The sequence below is a fragment of the Meleagris gallopavo genome, chromosome 12 (assembly GCF_000146605.3).
Source record: "Meleagris gallopavo isolate NT-WF06-2002-E0010 breed Aviagen turkey brand Nicholas breeding stock chromosome 12, Turkey_5.1, whole genome shotgun sequence".
Classification (NCBI taxonomy): Eukaryota; Metazoa; Chordata; class Aves; order Galliformes; family Phasianidae; genus Meleagris; species Meleagris gallopavo.
This window is the reverse complement of record NC_015022.2, coordinates 12,993,235-13,015,080: the sequence shown is the minus strand read 5'-3', so window position 1 is coordinate 13,015,080 and position 21,846 is coordinate 12,993,235. Positions and strand designations below refer to the sequence as shown.

Sequence of the window (21,846 nt, the reverse complement as noted above, 5' to 3'; positions counted from 1 at the left end):
TTTTTTTAGAGGGTGATGTTTAGTCCAGGTACAATGTCTGTTGTGCCTTTCTGACCTAGGCATTGAATTCTTTGACGATGCACAAAGTTCTGAGCCCCTATGCTTTGGGTTCACAGAAGGAACGATGGCAGGATTGTCACGTGGCATCTCCTGTTTTGGTCTTCAAAAGTTATAGTCTGTGCTACAACTGGCTATCACTGCTTATGGTCATTGCCCATAACCAGGTTAACCTTATTAAAGAGGGCAACGATGCTTGATGATGTATCAAGCATTACTGCTGTTCCCTTCCTTGGAGTGTTAGCATTGCTGCTATCAGTTGAAACTCAATTCCTTTTCACCATGATGTGGAGCTGTCGCTGTTTGTCATGTTTGAATGTTTTAACTGCGCTGCATTAATAGGCGAGTGATACCAGTATCTTATAACCTGGCAGAGCAGGTTGTCAGTGGTTTACAGCCACAAATGACTGGCTGGCATCCCAGGCTGGAAACTGACACTGCCTTTATCTGCCATGGTCTTTGATTTTCTTTTTTTTTTTCCTTTTTTTTCCCTGGTTTAAAGGTCCTGTAGTCTGTAATTGCTTTTTGGGGCTGATAACATTGTATTGTTAGCCATGAATTTGAGACCAGCTGTTGTCTTCAGTTGCTGGATGTTTCACTGCCTGCGTTATAATTATAGTCCATAAATTGTGTTAGAATTGTTGGTAGCAAGGAGTATACTGAAAATGAGATTATTTTCAGTATTTGTGTCACTTTGCGGAAGACAGAGAAGGAGAAGTATTGTCAAAGGACAAGTGTGTGCTGTTTTTCTTATCTTTCCGGGGCTTTGAGGTGAGCAAGAGTTTGTCTAGCATTTTTTTTTTTTGGATTGTAATCAGATACTCACATGGTGCTACTTGGATTTACAGCATGAACTTTAAGCCAGAACCACAATACTGCAGAAGCTTCACAGCCATAGGAGAGCAATATGAATATCTTTTCCATTGAAAGACCTGATTCCTTGTTTGCAACTCTGCAGTGGAGCTGACGGAAGAAGCTCTAAGCAAAGTGCTGGGGCTCTTTGTGTAAACAGAACAGCACTGAGAAATCCCCTGAGGACCAAGCTGTTGGTTTTTCTTATGATTTATACCTTTCAGTTATGTGAATAGAAATGTAAATATTTACCCTATCTTTGATTGTTTTCTTCACTATCCCAGCATACAATGTTTTCTTTCCTTGCAGTGCCCCCGAAGGGAGTGAAATCCCAATTTCTTCTCAGTTCAGAGTCTCTTTTATTTTTGTCGTTCATTTCTTAGTGAAAGTCTTTCTGTTTGCATTTCAGCTTCTGCCCTTTGTGTGCTGCTTTCCCACTCTTCCTTTTTTATTCCTTCTTTGTTTTGATAATCCACTGAGATTATGTAGAATTCCCACTTAATGTGACATGGACCAAGAAATATGGAAGTTCTGAAGCATCGCTTGTCGTTACTGGTAGATACTGTCCAGAACTCTTTCCAGCCCCTTTCTTTGCTCTGCCAAATATACCTCAATATTGGCCTATGGTCACAGTTTAATCTCTGTGGAATCCATCCACACTGTCAACCAGGGAAGCTCTGGCCTAGTAGTTCTCTTGTATTTGTAAAATAATCCATCTTCATTCCTATTCAATACAATGGACTGTATCGTATTTCTTAAGTAGCTTTGCTCCCCAGGTGGCCTATTCTATTACAATATTTTCCCTATTACTTATAGAACTGTTTTATATTAAATAATAGAGAGCATTAAATGGTCTTGTTAATAGCATTCAGAAATCTTTAGTGTAGCTTATGCTCTCCTCAGACCTGAGTTTAGAAGATATAATCTGTAGTTTCATTGCTATGGCAGTTTCCCTTCATCTCCGAGGAAAAAACAAGTGGTGCTTGTAAATTCTCTGTCTAATAATTCAGTGATTACAATATTAGTAACGTGTTGTGCAAAACAGGTGGTGGTGGGAGGAAGAATTAGAAGAGAAGAGAAACTGTCAGTCTTCAAAATGGCAGTAGATTTCTTTGTTTCTCCTCCTTGAAACTCATTTGGTTACGTGAAGTGGGATTGGGTTTGATCACTTGTTTGAAAAATGTCAGTAATAATCCATTTATCTGCGGGATGTGTGGAAAGGCCTCTGGATTCCATGACTTTCTGTAAACATCTGTGGGGTTTCACTCTCAGCAACTGCATTTGATGCCACTCATCCCAAATAGGTAAAATGTACCTCAGTGGGGTAGGAAAAGATCTTGAAATCATTTAAAAGCCACACTGTGGGTTTTATCTAGATAAAATTAACCAGTATATGCTGCTATTTTTTTTTATTTTTAAGTTGTGTCATATGAATAAAACATTTGTCTGTGTGGAGCTGATTGTAACACAGTGTTCCTGTTGCTTCCGTTGGGGATTTGTGAAGGAAGTTGCTTTTCATATACAGTCTTATCTGGTGGTTAAAAAGATAGACGTCCAGTAGGGAAGACAGAAGTTGTTTTCATATGTTTTTTGTTTTTATATTTTAATATTCTGCCACAGGGCACATGAAAGAAAGAGATGATCGTATTTATGTAGAATGATGTGTGGCATGTCCAGGTGTTTGAAGGTCCTTGATGGATCAACCCCCTAAATATAAGGCTTCTCTGAACAACATTTTTCACAATCCATAAGCATTTCTTCACTGCAGCTCTGAAGTGTGCTGAAGATGTTTATTGCTGTTGGAAAGGAGGAGGCATCTTTTCTTTCATACCATACAATGTAATAGAAGTTAAAAGGAAGGGAGAAAAGCACAATGAAGCTGACAGACAGCTATCATATGGCAGTTCTACTCTAACAGGACAAAGCTTGACATTTGCCACCATCATCTTCAATAGGTGACACTGAGTGTCAATATTGAGCTCTGAGCAGTCATTGTAATGGCTATGAGTGGTAAGGGAGAATGACATTTTTGATCTATTTACTGAGATCATCTTACATCCAGGAACTGAAGAAATAAGAATTTCTATGACCTGGCTCTAAGTAATTTATTTTCATTTGCTCCTCTTAATAACACAAATTACTTCTTTTAATGTGCACCATAATGCACTGAATGACAGCAGTGGTATCTTTGGCAGATTCTGAGCCTACAGATGTACTGGAAATGCACGTTCTGCTAGCTAATCAGACAAAATAGAAAAACACTGATTTGGTGAACTTTCTTGCTTGCATTGTTACAGGAAGTGATTAAAACAAAAAATTGATGCCCTTTTGAGTAGCATTATGTGAAGCATCTCTAGTGCCATCAGCTTGATGGGGAAATTGATCAACATAGGGACCATGGCTTATAGTTGCATTCTGCTTTCCTGCATTTTGCTGTAGATCCACAATTGTTCTGCTGAATTAAGTGAAGTTAGTTTTCAGGCTGATAGCGTTACTGGAAGTGTAACCCAATTGCAGTGTCTAAGTTCTCCTGTTTTTTGTTGGCTTTTTTTTTTTTAATATATCTTTCTACTCTAAGAAACTGTAAACTTTACATGTCAACCAGCCAGAATCTCTCTGTGAAACATCTGACTGAAACACCTGCTAGCGGATTAAAAAAAAAATAATTGCATCACTGCTAAAAACAAGTAGCAAACATTGTTTACGCAAGGATAGTGATGATAAGGAACCATTTCCTTTGGAAACAACAAAAATGAGGGATGTACTGATGCTTTCTTGCCATTGCAACTTTTGCTAGGATCTAATGTGTACACAAGTGGGCTCTGTTAGAGATTATTAGAGAGATATATTTGCTGTGCAGGAAACCTTCTCTGATCATCTGGTTTAGCCTAAGCCTGGGGTGAGTTTCCCTACTACACATCTGCTCCATTCTTTGTTTGTGCTGACGTTCTTTTGACTCTGGGTAAATGGCAGAAGGGCTGGCCCTTCCACTCCATGCGACTATGGGATTAATTGTGACAGAGTCATGTACTGGTATTCAGCACTTGGTGGGATGTGACCCGAGTCCTTCCCTACAATGAATGTTAGCAGGTTTTTAGTCCAGGTTAAGTATCCATTAAAGTGTAATCCACGATCTCATGCATAAATGCAAGGCACAGCTTCTCCAAATGTAGCATGGATATTTTCTGTGTGGACGTTTTGAGTTGAGTTTGAAACATAGATAAGTGATCAGTTTAATGGAACAGCAAAGACATATTTGCAGTTGCAAGCAGAGAGCAAAATAATAATAATAAATCAGTAAGTAAATAAAATTCAAACATCTCTCTTCTTTGAATGCCATTAAGGAATTGTGGCCATTCAATCAGTGGAGATGCTTTGCATTTGATGAAATCCTGGAATGTGCATGTAAATAATAACTTTGAAAATGTAGTTGACTAAACTGTCCCTTTGCAATGATTGGAAATGTTTTGGAATTAACTTCAACTTAGGTCATGGAATCAGGGTACCCAGGGAAGCGTTTCTTTCCTTTGAAGGCTCTCAAGTCACATTATACATATGGGGGAAAATAAAATCCATCTGTCCTAAGCATTATTCCTGACACTACAGCTGCTTCAGGAGGATTTACTGACTTGCAAGACACATGATTTGACTGTATTGATTTCTATTATTTCTTTGTTCGAATGGCATTTCCCATATTACTGCTGCAGCAAAACTCTCTCTTCCTCTTAAGAGACCTTGTCAGTGATACGCTGGGATCTTTGCTGGAGCCTCCACTATTTTCAAATATTCACTGCCCTGAAGATTTCTGAGAAGAATGTATACTTTTTTAGGATAATTTGTGATGGATACAAACTAATTTACCTTGGAACCTGCTCCAAAGAATTGCCATTACTTCAAATAACATTCCTGCTAAGATGATAGTTGTGATTGAAAGTTGGCAAAGGGAAGAGCAAGAACACTTGAGGCACTCTAGTTAAGCCAATGATGTAACCTGTTATTGAATTTTGCAAGAAACCTACTATGGACCATGACAAATCATCCCTGGAGGACTCCATAGGATGAACAGAAGTAACTGAGAAGGAATACTGTGAAAGCCTAAAGTTGTCACTGTCTATAAGGCTGAGTGGCTTTGTGCACACATCTTACTGACCCCATTGGGTGAGTAAGACCTCATGATTATTTGTTCTCCAAAGTAAGGAAATAGCATAAGGCTTTATTAGAGTAAACAGGGCCTTGGAATAAATGGTGACAGCAAATCTGTCCCTAACTTCTGACTCATCCAGTTGTGTTTGTAGGCCAGCAGCAAAGGTCTTTCTTTCCTAGTTGAATTTGTAATTTTGCTAGGAGAAAATTTATAGTATATCTGGAGATCACCCAGCATGGAAACAATCACTATTTCCTTTCCGTATCCATGTTGCCTGTTCTTTGTAACAGGCTGAAGTGCAGGCTGAGGATAGTAGGGCTGAACTTCTTCTGTCACTTCAAGACAGTGAACTCTACCCAGCTAGTGCCAGTAGCATAAGTTAGGAAAGGTCCTATTATCTTCTCACTACCAGACCAAATGTTGCTCTGGAAGTACTGGGCAATCTTATCCCATTCCAGCAATTCTTTGGCATCAATGGTAAACAGATTATTCATATTGACAAGACTCAGCATTCTTTTTCCAACTGTTGCAGCAGTGGGCAAAGATCTTGTGCTATGTGTACACCAATAGTGTGTGAAGACTTTAAAACTCTTTCCAAGTGAAATTCAGTATTTTATTGACAGAGATGGGTAAACCAAGAGACCTAAAAGAGGCAGGAAAGGGAAACCTGTGCTTCCTCGTGTAATCTTGGCTTTATCCACAAAGGGATAAAGCCCTTCTTGGCTTAGCTAATGTCTTTAATTTACTTGGGCAGCAGCTTATCAGCAGAGCAGGATGATCTTTTAACAATGCTTTATACTTGGAACAAGCTGAAAAAAATGAGTCAGAAGATGGTCACTTTTCTTTGGTGTTGTGACAGCTTTCTATGTTGTGTTTTCTTTTTAAAGTTTTTGTATTTCTTAGGATAATGGAGAGATGATCTTCTCTGCACAGATGGAATGAAATGTGAAATTCCTGAGCAGCACTGGAAGGCCAAAAGTTAGGAGTGCATTGAGATATTCTCTGTGGGTTTGCAATTCCCCGTGATATCCATTGCAGGTGTCAGTATGTTCTTCTCTACAGTGGACTATTTATATAGTGTTTACAGTATTGTCTGTAAAAGAAAAAATAAAAATTGTAAAAGCCCTTGTTGATCAAAGATTTCGTGCTAATTCCCATTGGGTACAAAACAAGGTAAGAATCACAGAATCATAGAATTGCTGAAGTTGGAAAAGACCTGAAAGATCATCAAGTCCAACCACAACCAAACCACACTACCTTAACAATCCTCTGCTAAGAAACAGGAGCTTGAACGATACAGACCATTTCCCTGAACTCACAATGGCAATGGATCTAAACAACAAATGGACTTGATGAAGGGAAAGAATGGTGAGTTAGGAAGGGCTCAGCCAGATGCCACAGTGAAGCAAAGCTATCAAATATATGATCATTCAAAAGTATATTAGCTTTTTCCACCTTTGCCAGCATCTTCAGATGGAACTATCTTAGGCTTATGCTAGATGAAAGAGGAGGTGTGCTCTTTAAAGGTTATATTTAGAATATTCAAATATTTCTCATCATATACGATGTAACTTTAATATTGAGAAGACGTGAGTCTGTACTTTTGCATGTAACTGTCGTGCTGTTGATTTCTCCCTAGTATCTGTGAACCATGCAATGCAGTTATTTTTTTTAGACAGCAGTCAGTACTCAGTGCCACAGACAAGAAAATCCTAACAGACAAACGTGAGAAAAAAGGCACCCACCTGTTCTTTAATCATTGGAAACTGGCTCACAACTGTAATCATGAGGATTTCCTCTAAGATGTGTCAACTCTGAAATTCAGCTATTCTCTTTCTGTTTGAAACCATAATGCTTAGGAGGTCACCTCATCACCTCTTCATTTCCAGTGGTGTAAAACCATGTTCTGTGATGTCTCCCAAGTCCTATTTACCTGACCGAGCTGAAAAGTGCTGGGATGAAATAATGCTAAGCCATTTTGAACAATTCCAATACCCACAAAATTTGTGATTTTAACATTTGCACGCATTTGCAGTTACTGCCTTTCTGTGAGGCAGCAGCTGGGGGCTGAGAGCAGGCAGCTGCAGCCTGCCATAGCCACTGCTGGAGTGCCTGCACGTATAAAAATGATAGAACATCCAACCCTGCAGTTCCTTAATTGCAGCTGGGATTTTGCAGCTGTGGAGTCATACCATGAGAAATACATTCAGTGCTGCAATTCAGTGAGCATAATTTTGGGGCCAACAAATTTGCCGTGTGAGCTGGAGAGAAATGAGCTCTCTAAGACCCAATTCTTTCTCTTCCTTATTTCCTTGTTGCTGTCCCTATTTGCTTTCTGTTCCTGGTAGTTTGCAGCACTCAGGGCTAGAGAGAAGCATCTGTCATGCCATCCACCACTAAGGAACTGCTGTTTAGTCTGTGAGGAGGTTAAAAAATTGTCCAAGGGTATGATTGTGAACGTTTTGTTCTCTTGAAACATCAGTTTTACCCACCTATGGGAGTAATATCTTAAAGAAGCATTTTGGGCTTAGTTTAATCATAGAATGGCTTAGGTTGGAAGGGACCTCAAGGATCATCGAGCTGCAATCCCCTGCTGCAGGCGAGGCTGCCAACCTTCACATCTAATAGTAGACCTGGCTAACCAGGGCCCCATCCAACCTGGCCTTGAACCAGGGATGGGGCATCAACAACCTCTCAGGGCAGCCTGTTTTAGCATCTCACCAATGATGATATAATTGTTTGAAATAGTGTTTATTTGAAGAAAGATGGTCTTGCTGAAGTGGAGAATTCATGTTAAAAGTGGCTTTGCCACACTCAGAGGGAGGGTGGGGTAATTCATTAAAAAAGAAGTCTAAATTTTTATTTTGGACACTCAGAAATGGCAAAAAAATATTACTTGTTTGATTTAGTGTTTTTATTTCCTAACTCACTGGAAAGTTTTGGTCATCAAGCTTGCCAGTTGGACAGAAAATCAGAACAAAAACATCATCTATTTCTGGAAATCCTGTATTCTTCTGTCTGGATTAGATGCCGTATTTTCAGAGAGGGGCTGTAAGCATTGTTATACCTTAAAAAGAATTAAAGATATTTAGCATTTTACGGCACTATATAGCATTATTAATTATATATATATATATATATAATTGTATATATAAGTTGTTCAAGAAAGACAGAGGACTGAAGTTTTTTTCTAAGTCCTCTACTTTAGGCAATAGATGACTTTGCTTACAAATATACTGAAAAGATAAGAAGCTGAGAAAGCACTAATTTACCTAAATTCAAACAGTGACAATTGAACTACGTTGTTTATATATAGAAGAAAGACAACTTAGATCTTTAGGTCTTTCCTATGCCGTTGTTTATTCCTCAGTGTTTTTACAGCTGTGGTCAAAATAATTTGCAACATTTATTCCAGTTGATCAGAATGGCCTACTTGAATTTGCACATTGATTTTTATAGAGGATATTTCTGTGAGCTTATCTGTATTGATTAAATGTTATGCAGCTGAGTCTTTAATCTCTCCTGGGTCTGAGAGGGGCAGGATAGCTCAAAGAACAAGGAGTCCTGGAGAAATTCAAAACAGAAAAACAACCATCAGATAGCATCAGAAATATTCAAGAGACTCGTTAGCCTTCCTGCCTCTTTTTATGATTCTAAGCACAATGCATGTATCTATTTCAAATCCATCTTCAAACAGAGAATTTTGTTCCCCTGTACTTCTTCCCATGTCATTCTATGGACAGAAATGCTACGGATACCCCTCCTCTGAAAAATATGTCTGAGAGCTGCTTCTAAGGTTGTTTCTTAGCAGTAACAAAGTATTGGTTTTCAGAAGGCAGTTTTGAAGCCCTTTTGGTCTACAGTTGGAACTTTGCACAATTTCTCCTTAGAGGCGTAAGTTCTATTGCCCTGTATGATGTACTTAGCAATAAATCAGTACCGTTATTCACCTGTTAGGTCTGAAATGTGCATTAAGAATTAAAACACAGAATCACGGGCAAACCCTTCTTTACCCATGAGGAGCTGAAAACTGTTTCTCTAACTAGAGAGAGAAAAGCTGTAGTCCTCAGTTGTTGACTTAAGTAAAGGTAGACAGTATGGTTCTATTCCTTGTTAAGTGACTGAGCATGCAGAGTTAGACCAGCCAGCACACGTGGATTGTGTTTCAGTGGCACTGTATCAGCTTTTACCCATGGACCTTAGAAGTAGAAGAGTTATAACTGAATTACCTGTCTACATGGCTTACAACAAGAGGTCCTGCTAGTGTTCTTTTCTTGTACCTTGTTCTCCACATCTAAATAAGAGATTCTGTCAGCTTACTGCGTTGCCTTTTGCTATGCCATGAAATATTTAATCTTTTGACCAGAACCTGATATTTTAACTCACTGACGCAGGACAGTGCTTCTAATCTGAAAGTTTTTTAAGCGCTCTGCTACCAGAATTGGATGCTGATCATCGATTTTCTTCATAAGAGTCTTCAAACCCCACTGATGCCCAAATGTTCATGATTCGTTACCCTTTACGAGTTTTTTCCTCTACTTCGTTACATTAAAAGCAAGTTGGAGGGCAGGGAAGGGGGGAAAGAGCTAAGCAGAAACTCACCCAAATATTTGGAAAAGTTCTGTATCCTCTATTCTGGAATATTGCTGATGTCTTCTGATGTGTAAAGCTTCCAGATTCAATTGAAGAACAGAGATAAAAATGAATAGTAAGGACCATAAATTAGTTGCCCCGATATGTTTTAGGAAGCTAGTTAAGAATTTCCTGAGTTTGGAAGATGCTGAGTGCTTGCAATTCTATTGAACTTCAATAGGCAGTGATGAGTAGCTCCATATTTTGAAAAATGAGGTCATTTATTTCAGTATTCAAGTAACTTCACTTTACAAATCTGTTTCAAGAGGGATTTTTTTGATCGTACTAGCCCCCAATTAAAATTTGCCAATTGCTGTGAAAAAAAAACAGCTTAGATTTCTGCTCACATAAGTGTATAAGAACCGCTTACATTTGCTCCTATCTACTGTCCTAGTTTTAATTTGACTTTTGTTTTTTACTAGAAACTTCCAGCAAAACTGCTGCACTTAATGTGTTTGGCCTGGTTTCTAAGGCAAATCTTTTGGCTCCCCTCAAAATCAAATCCTGCCTCTTAGGAGTCTTCAGTTTCTCTGCGCACCCTCAGTTCTCTGTGCCAGCTTTACTTACCACTTGCGTGGACTCTCTTGAACATTTGGCCCAATCTTGCTGATGTGTGAGTTTTCTTGGAGAATTGGGTCTGTTTTGTTTTGTTTTACAATGATTTTATCCGTTACTGGATTTTGTATGGATATTTTAATATTATTTTTTTTTTCCTGAACATTTTGCAGACCTCTACAAAGCCCATCAGGTTTCTCCAGTGAATACTTTATTTTAATAAATGTGTATTGAATGCTTCGTTTAACTTTACTATTGTGAAGTGCCCAGAGACACTGTGCTTGGATGAGCAGTTATGTAAGTGCAATTTGTTTTAGTGTGTGGGTTTTTTTTTGTTTTTTTTTTTGGTATCAGAATTAGCATTCAGCTGAGATTTGAAGTCATGTAGTGCATATGCGTAGGGGAAAGTAAATAAAACAACTTAGTGCTTCTACGGATAAAACCTCAAACTGCTTTACTTATCTGTGCCTGCTCACTCTGCTCAGTGGCAGATCAGTCCCTCAAATGCTTTTCTAGTGATGGTGGAACGGCTGTTGCCTGATCTCTGAGGATACATGGAATGTGTGTCTAGTTAAATAGAAAACATGCATTTCCCTTCAAAGTCAGATGGAATGTGTAACTGGAAAGTAAGTCTTTTGTTGTTTTTTTTTGTTGGTTTGTTTTGCTGTTTTTTTTTTTCCATTTTGACATGGAAGCTGTATTGAAAACAGACCTGATTCATAACTATTGTTTATCTCCACAGAAAGGAACACTTATTACAAAGAAATCAATTTGTTTCATAGGATCTCCTGACTGTTCAGTGGACTTCACAGGCAGAGCTGGAAATTCTGTGTTCAGAAAGGAGAAAAGCTTGCATTCATATATATGATTGTTGAGTAACCTGTGAGGCATTGTTACTTTATTGCAGAGAGATTGTATTTGCCAGGCAAGTAGCCTGTGAAGTTAGCAGGCATCACCACATAACTGTGTATATAGCCTGTTACAGTGGGAATTTCCAATGTACTTGTAGGCACCAGTAGCAATATGATCACAATCATACTGGTTTTACGGCGTGACTGTAAAAAGAAAGGGGGGATAGTAGAAAGAAGAAGAGAAAACTCCTCCAATGTGAGCAACTAGCAGAATCTGGAGTTAATTTCTTTAACTGTGCCTGCTGTGGAGAGGGGAATTGGCAAACTGGGTTCTTAGGTTTGTGGGTTTTTTTGTAAGCTACCACTCAGCATATTTCAGATAATGGTGCTGTGTCAGAACTCTAATTTACTAACGGAGGAAGTATAGTATGTCTTTGTATATGTCAACCTGTGGTCAATTCCACCGTAAATCACATCACAGCCTCATGTACTGTGAGGTCTCTCCTTGTGCTGCTCTGAGCAACCTGGTGCTGAAATAAACCTGCTTTGTGCCAGCTCTGTTTGGTTAAGAAAAACACCATCTATCCTAAGCATCAAGAACTCATATTGAAGGGTGAATGTGTAAGCATAAATGGCATCACAGAGGGACAGCCTAATCTAGAGCAGCCATTTTATTTAAAAAAAGAAAATGAATCTACTATTAACCTCACTTCGGAAAATGACAGAACGTATTTGGCAAGACAGCTTTCCAGCCCTCCACAGGACTGAATAAAATGTGCTTATAAGCATCTTATTTGGGAATTCTGCAGCCTTATTCAGCATACAGGTGCGACTTGCAGAGTCTCATGCCCGCTGCCTGTTTTCAATTGAGAAAGACTGCTGAGATGATGGAGAATGGGAATGTAAAGCATCTCATCTTGGGAAGGTGACTTCAACCTTCCTCATCTCCACCTCTGCCTCCTCTTAGCCAGTTCGTCTTCTCCTTTTTTCCCATATTCAGTGCCAGCTGGCAAATCACTGCCTTGCTTTGCTGTGAGGTGTCAGTTTGCTGAAACAAGTCTGATACACACACAGCTTTGCAGGCCCCAAACTGGAAAGGGACTCCAGGTTTCCAAAAAGGCTTGTCTTGTGAAGTAGGCACACCGTGCCCGAATCAATGTCTGGCCCATGGAAGTGGGATGTTACAATCTGGACAAAACCTCTTATATGATGTTGGACATGATTAGACCAGGATGACCTAGTGATGGTCCAGAAAGGAACTGTACCATAGTATCTTGCACTGTAGTCCTTGTGCAGTGTTTGTTTCGTTACTCTCATTGTTAAAAAATAAGTACAAGGGTTCTTCACCACTCACTGGCAATGGTTTTGGATTAGTCCAATTATTCTGTAATTTATTAGCAGAATATTTCTGACTCATAGCATCTGCTCTGAGAGGTTTTTTCTTTTCTCCCGTTCTTATTAACATCTTCAGTTCCCTGTTGCCTGGAGGGATGAGTGCTACCTACTGGACTATGGGACTGCATAAGGATCCTAGGAAAATCTAATGGATCTGAAGACCTCTGCACATTCTTTATTTTTATTTTCAAATATTCTTGGCCTCTTCACGGCGCTCTGCTTGTAATTCTTATTATTAATTTATGGTGCCACACTTTGCCCTTCTGTGTCACTTATTTTGGTTTAAGTTTTAGAACAGTCATCTAGAAAATGCATTTCTCAGTGCTCATTTGTATACAAAGATTGCACTGATTTAACTACCAGATTTTTAAATCAACTCAATTTGCAATCCATATATATGAGCAACTAGCTTAAGTCAGTTAAGAACCCTTCATCAGGTGTATGATTGCAAACCACATTTAAATTAAGAAAATCGAGAACACAAGGCTTAGAAATAGATTAAAGGACATTACTTCAAAAGTAAAATGTTAGTTATTCGGTCTGTTGTCATGAAACCTTTGCTTCTGGTCTTAGTTTTTCACTGATTTGCTGCCTTGTTGCAGGAGTGTCTTCACTTTTTCAATATTCATGCCTGCAGAATTAGGATTAGCTAAAATAGCTTGTAGGAGGATGAGGCTGTCTTAAAAAAATGTTTTCTCCTTGTGGAAAACTTTTCAATGAATAATAGTCCAAATTGGAGCCAAACCTTCCCATTTAAAAACAACATTTCCATTTGGAAGTGTCGTTGCAGTGCTATCTGGGAGTTGTTTGACTGTCCCGTTGTCCTGGCTTCTCCTGCCTCCCTTGCTGCACCATAATTGTGCATCTTACTGAATTACTGTTGTCAAGGCTATAAGTTGTGTTGCAGGACGTGTGGCCCAGACAAAGAGACCCTCAGGCAGACAAGAATGAGTACCTAAGAATCCTTAAGTGCATGTTTTCTGCCATATGCTGATGGCATCTCTTAAGCAGTTTAAAGTTCTGAATTGTCCAATTTGAAGTTTTGATGGAAAAGCCAAAGTTTTGAAGAGAATAGGGTGTTGAGAAAAGCTGTTATTTCCCACAGAAAGCATGTATTTGTTAAAAGAAAAATCTTGAGTTGAAAGTTTATTTTTCTAGTCAAAACTTACGACTAAAAGTTCTGTTTTAGGGCTGTATTATCAGTGACAAAGTATTCAGAGGTATTGCAAACAGAGCCTAGAGATGAGCCAATCTCATGGTAGGCGTCAAGAAACTGAGAACTCAGTTTTTAGCAGCTCCCTGAATCCTTATTTACTCCTCCATAAAATAGTACATATTTTATACAAATCATCATAACTTGCATTTTCTTCATAAATGACAGTGCAAAGTGTCACCAACTGCAGGTGAATTTGTTCTCACATTTGATAGTTACTGTTGTTGCAGCTAAAAGAGTAGAAATCTGATTTGCGTCCTTTCATGTGGAACTGAGGAGGTAGTTTAGCTCATCTGTGATAATGCTGTTAACTCACCTTTTCAGTAGGTCATGTGAACTTCTTGTCTCATTTGATTATGACATTGACAGTGTTAGCTGGGAGTGATGCAGATCTCATTCTGTGTCTAACTGGTTTGTGACAAAATGCATCTTAATGAAATGTGTCCACGGAGAGAAAAGGGACTCTCCTATCAGAGATGAACAAGGACAGAGGCACAGTTACATGCACCAAAAGGAGAAAGTACAGACTGCGTCATTTATCTTGGGAGGTAAGAATTGTCCACTGTGAAAAAATCAGTCAGATGTAGAAGGTGAAACTCTGAAGGCTCATTATGCTAATTAGCATCAATGTTCTGATGCGAGTAGGCGAGAAGAAGCTGGTGGAGTGAGTCTTTAGAATACCACTGGCCCAAGAAGAAGCACTACACATCGTGGGTTCATTAATCTGTGCTGAAATGGAAAAGTCATAGAGCAGCAGTGGTCTAAAGTGGTCAGGATTTTCCAGTGGCCTTGTTCAGTTGGTTGGCAGCCAGATAGTGCAAGTGTCATCTAGGAGATAAGCTCAATATTGTGTGTGAAAAGGGCAATTAAGAAAAGGTAGCAGTAAAAAATTTCATCTTACAGGCCTGGAGGTAAGCTAGTATGGCAGCAAGAGGTCACAGTGCAATTGGGAAACTGCCATTGCTTGGTCCTTCGTGGTATTTGCTTAGGAGGAGTTAACTTTCTGACCTTGATTTTCATCATGCCTGCATTGGCCACTGTGGCCTTTACTTGAGATGAAAGCAGTGTAAAAGTAAGGTGTGGTGCAAATGAAGCTTGAGGACTTGGCACTGGGGGAGCTGAGAATAAATGTAATAAATGTAGGAGTGAGGTGAGTAAAACTTGAAGAGGAGATGTGGAATAGACATGGTTCCTGAACTTCTGTCTGCTTTGGTTTTATTGGAAAGGCAGATGGCTCTTATCCTGATTCTTCATAGGAATTTTAGCACTCCTACTGCTTGCAGTCAGAAGAAAGGATAGTATATGATCAGTAGTGAATTGTTAGCTGCAGTAATGTGGATGGAAACTGCTTTGGTCATTGGTGTCTGTATATATGCCTTGCAGCTATTCACCTATATTTCACTGTGAAAAAAATGAAAATCTGATAACTCCAGACCTTGCACAAAGAAAGAACATTGCCCCCTTTACTTCTTGCAGTAACTGGGGAAGGGATCACTTTTCTTCAGTGAAACCCCACGGCTTGCCAAGATGCAAAAGTGAGGTATCCCAGAGGGAACTTAAAGCAGCCCACTTTAATGATGGGAAAGAAATTTCACTATGAAATTAATGATGCAGCCCAGAGCACAGTAGGAAAATACCTTGCCCTCTAATTCCCTATTTTTGATTCCAGCTGTAGAGTGCTGTGGTGCTTCTCTGTATATTTATCTGCTATAAAATGAAATGGATTATATGAAGAGCTCTACAAAGTGGCCTTCAGCACTCCAAAATTTCCCTAATGCAATTAAGACAAATTTCAGAAAATGGAAGATTAGTTAGCTGCCATAAACTGGTGTTTCATTGGATTACACACATATGTGCAATATTTATGTTGTTGTGGGGACGTTTCTGTTTCTAGAATGACCATAGACAACATAAGGCAATGCTACAATGCAGTGACTGGATGGCATTGGATGAGCATCTCCATGGAGTAAATGCATGGTGAATGTAGTTCCAGTACGTGGACTTCAAGCTGTAAAAAAATAATTATATTTCTGTCACATCTTCCTTTAAATTATGAGGGAGGGCTTTGCTGGTTCTGCTGCTTCCTAACATCACTGTCTTGTTCTCTGAAAAGATTAACAATCAAGAAAATTGAGGATTCCACCTGCCCTCCCCACATGTACTCACACCTCAGGTTGATCTGAGCTTTCTTAATTGCAAGACCAAAACACTTTAATGCAAATATTCCTCTTGCTTCCATCCTAGGTAGGCAGTAGTTATTTATAAGTCCGGCATGCTGTGTCTGTCTGAGGCTGCCACACGCTGTTCAACGGCATCCTGATGTTTACTTGTGCCTACTTTCCTTTATAGATATTCTCATCCTGTGCTAGTACTGCTGTCTGCTTTTAAGATGCACAGCGAATGGTGATGTTGCTCTCTACATATCAAACACAATGCATCCCTTTAGATTTCATAGTTCACTGTGCCCCAGGTGCTGTTATTATCAGTCCTGACATCATTCATTTGATATGATGGGCCCTGTCTTTCCATTTATCTGTAATGGACAGGAGATTTTGAATCATTTTATCTTCCAAGCACAGCAACATTTTTCTTTAAAAAGTGACTTTCCTCTCTCTCCATTTCTCGCTTTCTTCCTTGTTTAATATCTTGTGCATTATATTTATACTCCCCACGTCCCTTTTCCCTTTTGCTTTTGTGGGGTTTTTTTTGGTGTCTGTTTTCTTTTTTTCCCCTCTCCTCCCTGTGTATTCCCCCATCTTCTCTCTTTTTCCCCTCTCATTTTCCTTTCCATGCAGGGCATTGATCTACTCTTACCGCAGCCAACTGAAGAGTTCTATTGACCATATCAGCCTTGGGTTAGGACTAGGTAGTTCTCCCAGTCCAAACACATTTCAGAATTCAGTAAAGTTGGAAGCTGAGGTGCTTGGGATCTTTTGCTTTGCACTTAAGCCAAGCAGGCCTAAGAGTAAGACAACTAAGAAGACAAATGTTCAGTAAAACTTAATGTCAAACTTTGAGGTACAAGATTAAAAGCAGGGTCTTACAACTGAAAACACACTTAAAATATCATTCTATTTTTAACTAAATAAGTCCATGCTTTAGCAACTTAACCTCTTTCTCATTAACTCCCTCTGAGGTGTCCCTGCCTTCAGAGCAAGATCTAATGCTTCTCTTAGATGTGCATTTACTGCCTGTGGATTCAGAAGAGAAAACAACCTCATCTTTATGATTGTGGTGTATCAACTGGAGATGTTAAGGATCTGGTTTTCGTAGAGTAGTTCTCCCATTTGCAGTTCTGAATGACTACCTGCCTTTATACATCTTTAGAGGTGAGGCTTGTAGAGGTGCAGGAGTATTACTGATGATGTGTAACGATATTTGCAACCAACAGGCATCAACAGATTTACCTGTGGTTGAATTTTCTGCGCTCACAGCCAGTCAAAGGAGAGTTGTATGTGTTCCATCAGACCTTTGCTCCAGGGTCTGGGCTTGAATACTTTGTTCGTTTTCAGGGGCCACATGGCACTCGTATATCTGAAGGACAGACATTCTTTCCTCAGACAATTGTGAGTGCTGAATGCTTTGCTGTGTATCACTGTGGCAGTGTTTTCTGGCTACGTACATTTTTAGAACAGCTTAGTTATGCTCAGAGGATCCTATCTTCTACCAGCTCCATAGCTTTTCCTGAGTTATTCTAGAACTACTTACAGAAGCATTACAGCCCTAGAGTCTGCTTGTAGGAGAAGGTCAAAAGTGTTTGGTCTTGCTTGGTGGGAGAGACATGATATTTGCACAAACTGCTTCAAATTGTGGAACTGATCCTTTCTACAGTGGCCCTAATGGATCGTATCTCTCAAAGGTTGTGGCTGAAATGTTTAATGGAGCCACTTCAGTTCTTATGTAGAACAAAGGAGGAAATAGTTTCCTTTTGTTGTGCTCTGATAGCCAAGCAGTATACTCCAAGAGGCTGCTAACAGCTGGCCCACATGCTGACCCTCACTGAAAAACTGTTTGAAGGTAGAAAAGGAAGTAGAGCTACAACAAAAGTTCAATCCAAAGCATCAGACTTGTGAGCAAGAGAAATACAATTTAATTACGGGTAATCTGTCTCGAGATAGAGGTGGAGTTTTCTTTACTTTATTGGAATTCCTTGTGGCAAACATTTTCATCACTTGGTTTGAGCTGCTCGTCGTCCCATCCAGGCTGTCACGTAGTCTCACTAATGCTGCAAAGGGGAGAAGACATAAAGCATTTAAAGCAAATATAATAGCTTGGACCTACGTTGTGAGAAATGCCTTTTGATTTGAGAAGTGAATTTCATGAAATCCTGCCAAATGTAGAAAGCTAGTCTCAGCTTTCCAGTGCCTTCATTTGCTATCAGCACTTGAGATCAGCTTAATATTTTACCTTCACCCTTGGTTGCAGAGCATAACGGACAAAACCATTATCTGCGAATGTCATCGCTATTAGGAGAGGAAGAGAAGAAGGAAAGGAAAAAGGGAACAGAGCTGGTGGGGATCTCCAAAAATAAATAGCCTTTAACACTATGATCTGAGGGAGAGAGCGAAATTGGAAAAATCAGTGTCTCATAATTTAATTAAAGTTCTGCATCTCCTTCAGAGCCGCGGCTACAAGCTGCCAGGCAGAGGGCTAATATTTAAAGGTCATTTAAATGAGCAAAGATGTTCATCATTGGAGGGACAAAACTGAACTTTGCCTCCCAGTTCTTGCCTGCTTGCTGAGATTTTACCTTCCTTCCCTGTTGTAAATAACAGCTTTGACTGTGAATGGCGTGGGGCAATTGAACTGTCATAGAGTCTCCTCTAGGAAGAGTGTCCTTTTTTATCAGAATGATGGAATTGGTAAATTGCAACATGGGCAGAGTGAAGACTGTCCGAAGAGTGAAGGTACTGTGAGCTATGGACATGTCAGCGTGCTGTGTAGAAGCTGTGCTTGTGAACCAGCACTGCATTCCAGACCATAGGCCATAGCAGAACCAGATGCTGCAGTGAGAAGCACTGCAGTGCTACAGAGTTGATTAGGAGTTTTTTTCTTGCATCCTTTTCTAAGAGAGCATGCATTTCTTCTTGTGTTCTGAAAGAAAATTTATTTATATATATATATATATATATATTACAAAGTGGTTTTTTGTTTAGTGACTTTTAAAATGGAGTAATGGAGTTACACCTGCTGGAAGGAAATTGTGTATGCACACAAGTTCTTAGCAGAAATACACTTGTAAATCTCAGCTGAGCATCTGTTGTCCTGCAGGTCAGGAGAGGTGAGCCTACAGGTAACTTTGCCTGAAGGGCTATGAAGAAACATAACAGAGGTGGTCATGTTTTCGCATGGAATTTTTGGTAGAAGCATTCTGTGACTTCTTTAGCTACTGGTAATATTTTCCAACTTGCAGAATGAGCAATGGGTTATGAAGAAAGAAGGGAATTCAGGTAACACTGGATCTAAAGTTAGAATGAGTCTTGTGATGTTGCCAGAAACCCCAAGATGGCATCAGAGACCTTGTTTTTCTCCATTAAAATCGTATGACATTTTTAGTGAATTTTATTGTTTCTTTGTTTTCCTTTCTTAACCAGTTCTCCAGTGTATCTAGTATTTTTCAAGTATTTCAGCTTTAAGACTGTTTTTCTGCAAGTATCATTTGCAAGGCACTGATAATATCAAAGCTGCTGGATGCAATGCACCTCAGTTGCAATGCAAGACTCTGCCTGAAGACCACCAGATTGCGTCCCCAGGAATACATCTGTACTTATTCTGTTACTAGGAGGCTGGAACAGCAAAGCTGGTGTAACTCTGTAGCTAGAAATTTGTCCAGTACTTAAAATAGTTAGGCTCCGCAGTGCACACAGTCACTAATGAGGGAAATTAGTCAGATTTTGCAAAATTGTACGATGATGTACTGCTCCTTACAATCAAATATCCTGCAGAATTTTTCACTGATCACTGAGTCAGGAGCAGAATATTTTCAAGCCAGCTAATGAAAACACTTTCTCAGTGCAAATCTAGGATCCTTATTTAGCTTTTTATTCAGTCTTTGCAGTGAATCTAGGTAATTGTTCCACATAATGATGTAGCATGCATCAAGATCTTCTTGATGTGCTTCAGATAGCTACATTTCTCATGAGCGGAGGAGCTTAAATGAGATATCCAGCTCGTCTCATTTAAGTGCATACATATTTCAGACTGGTCGAAGAGATTCAAGCACCTGTCTTCAATTAGAATGAGTAGGAGTTGGATGTACTTACTTGCTGTGGAGGTTTTGAGAAGCCTTTGCTGCATGTAAGCTGGGTGAGTTTTGTAGATAGCACAGAATTTAGAGCGCTTCCGAAGATAATTTTGTTTGTAAGTAGTCCTGATTGTGTGTGTACTTAGGTAAAGGAAAATCTACATTTATTTTCAGGGCTGTAACTGTGTGAATTCTGGAAGGAAAGGAAATGATAAAATCTGCATGCGGTACGCACCTCTGAAACGTACTGACTGTTGATTCATTCCAATGCAATGTTTAAAACCTTTGATCTTTTATTTTAATTGACATTCCCCATCTTTGTGCCAGGTCTTGCCAGAATCAGGAACTCTTTGGAATCAACTTTTCTTTCAGGGGTTTGTGATGTGTTGCTTTGTGATTTCAGCCATCGTTGTTCCTTGAGTGGAGATGATCTGAACAGACAGTGGCTGACACCCAGTTCTCAGCTTCATCCAACAATTTACCACACCAAAGGTCTTCTGTATTATCTGCGCAGCATCGGCCGGGCCCCTCTGGTGAGTAACTCCCAGTATCTTCTGTTGCTTATTGCAGTTGTGTGAGCAGCCTTGTTTTATGGCAAGAGAGATTTGGAAAGCGTCCTATGCTGTTACACTTTCATCCTTCAGGAGTGTTTTTGAAAGTCTTGCGTTATCTGCTGAATCTTCTAACCAACTCCAAACTTCAGAGTCTTTGCACACCTGCAATGTGAATATAAATTCTTTAAAGCTCTTTAGTATCCTCAAAGTACTTCAGCTAAGCTAGATATTGTTAGTAGGTTATTGCTATCTTTCTGGCAGTGACAGAAGAAATTCTGTGAAGGCTGAAGTCTGTAGTCTTCTGTAGTCTGAATGGATCATGCAAAAGCTGAAGCTGGAGCAATTTGTGCCATCACAGAAACACAGGAGTTAGTCTTCAAAATGGTTGAACTTCCCTTCTGCTTTAGTGAGAACGACTTTTGGGGGGAACTACCAGAAGTTCATGAGGGATGATGCTACTGGGATATGTTTAAGATCTATCCTCATCTGCTTTGTCTTGGTGCTCAGCAGAACAAATAGTTCTGAGACTTCAGGATAAAAAACTCTGAGAGTTTCAAATGTCAATGAACAGAGTGGAAGCGGATGGACAGGCAAGTTGGCCTCTTATAGCCCCAGTTAGGCAGGAAAGATGCACAGTTCCCTCTGGTCTTGATAAAAAAAATCCTCAGACAAGGTGCAAATATCTGTGAGTTTCTTTATTTTTGTGGAAATATGCTATTTTTGGCCTAAACAACAGCCCTGGAGTTCAGCTCTGTACTCCAAGGAATCTACTGGAAATTCAACTTGCAGCTGAGAGTTTACTCACCTACATTTTCTTTGGGTTTTGAGCTACATCTGATCAGTTTTGTTTTACTACGCTCATCTTATTGGGTCTTTTTAATTTAAATTTATCAGAACCATCCCTGTCATATCCAGATGCATGAAGTTGAATATGCACTCAGTGGAAGTTTTCATCCTGCCAAGTGAAGTAAGGCTATTGATCGTATCATCTCTCTCACTCACAGGCAGTATGTCAGACGTGGTAAACTGATTTTTCTTTGCCTTTGAAGAATACATTGATTTTGGTTTTTACATGCTCACAGATGCCTTTTCCCCACTACAGAAGGGAGCTGAGTTTCTTCTGCCTTGCACTCACTGCCATGATGCCATGAAGCCAATTTCACTGATAGCCAGATGATTTCTGTGGAGTGGATTAGTTTCATTTATACTGGGGATGGGCAAGCAGTTTCTTCAAAGCAAAGAAAAGATGCTTGGAAGAGAAAAGGAAATAACTTCAAAGTTACCAGCCTTTCAAACCAAACCCATTTTAATTGGTAACTTCAGCCATAGAAAACAGCCTTCTAAGTGCT

General features: G+C 39.5%; 1 protein-coding gene across 3 annotated transcripts in view; it reads left to right on the top strand.

The window, feature by feature from the left end:
• The window catches only part of AGBL1 (ATP/GTP binding protein like 1), a 300,344-nt gene that overhangs the window by 151,231 nt on the left and 127,267 nt on the right, over positions 1-21,846 (top strand). For all 3 annotated transcript variants that reach the window (XM_010717492.3, XM_010717491.3, XM_010717493.3), the window contains one exon: positions 20,347-20,476. In XM_010717492.3, coding sequence (XP_010715794.1) covers positions 20,347-20,476 — 130 coding nt within the window. The remainder of the gene's footprint in view (positions 1-20,346; positions 20,477-21,846) is intronic.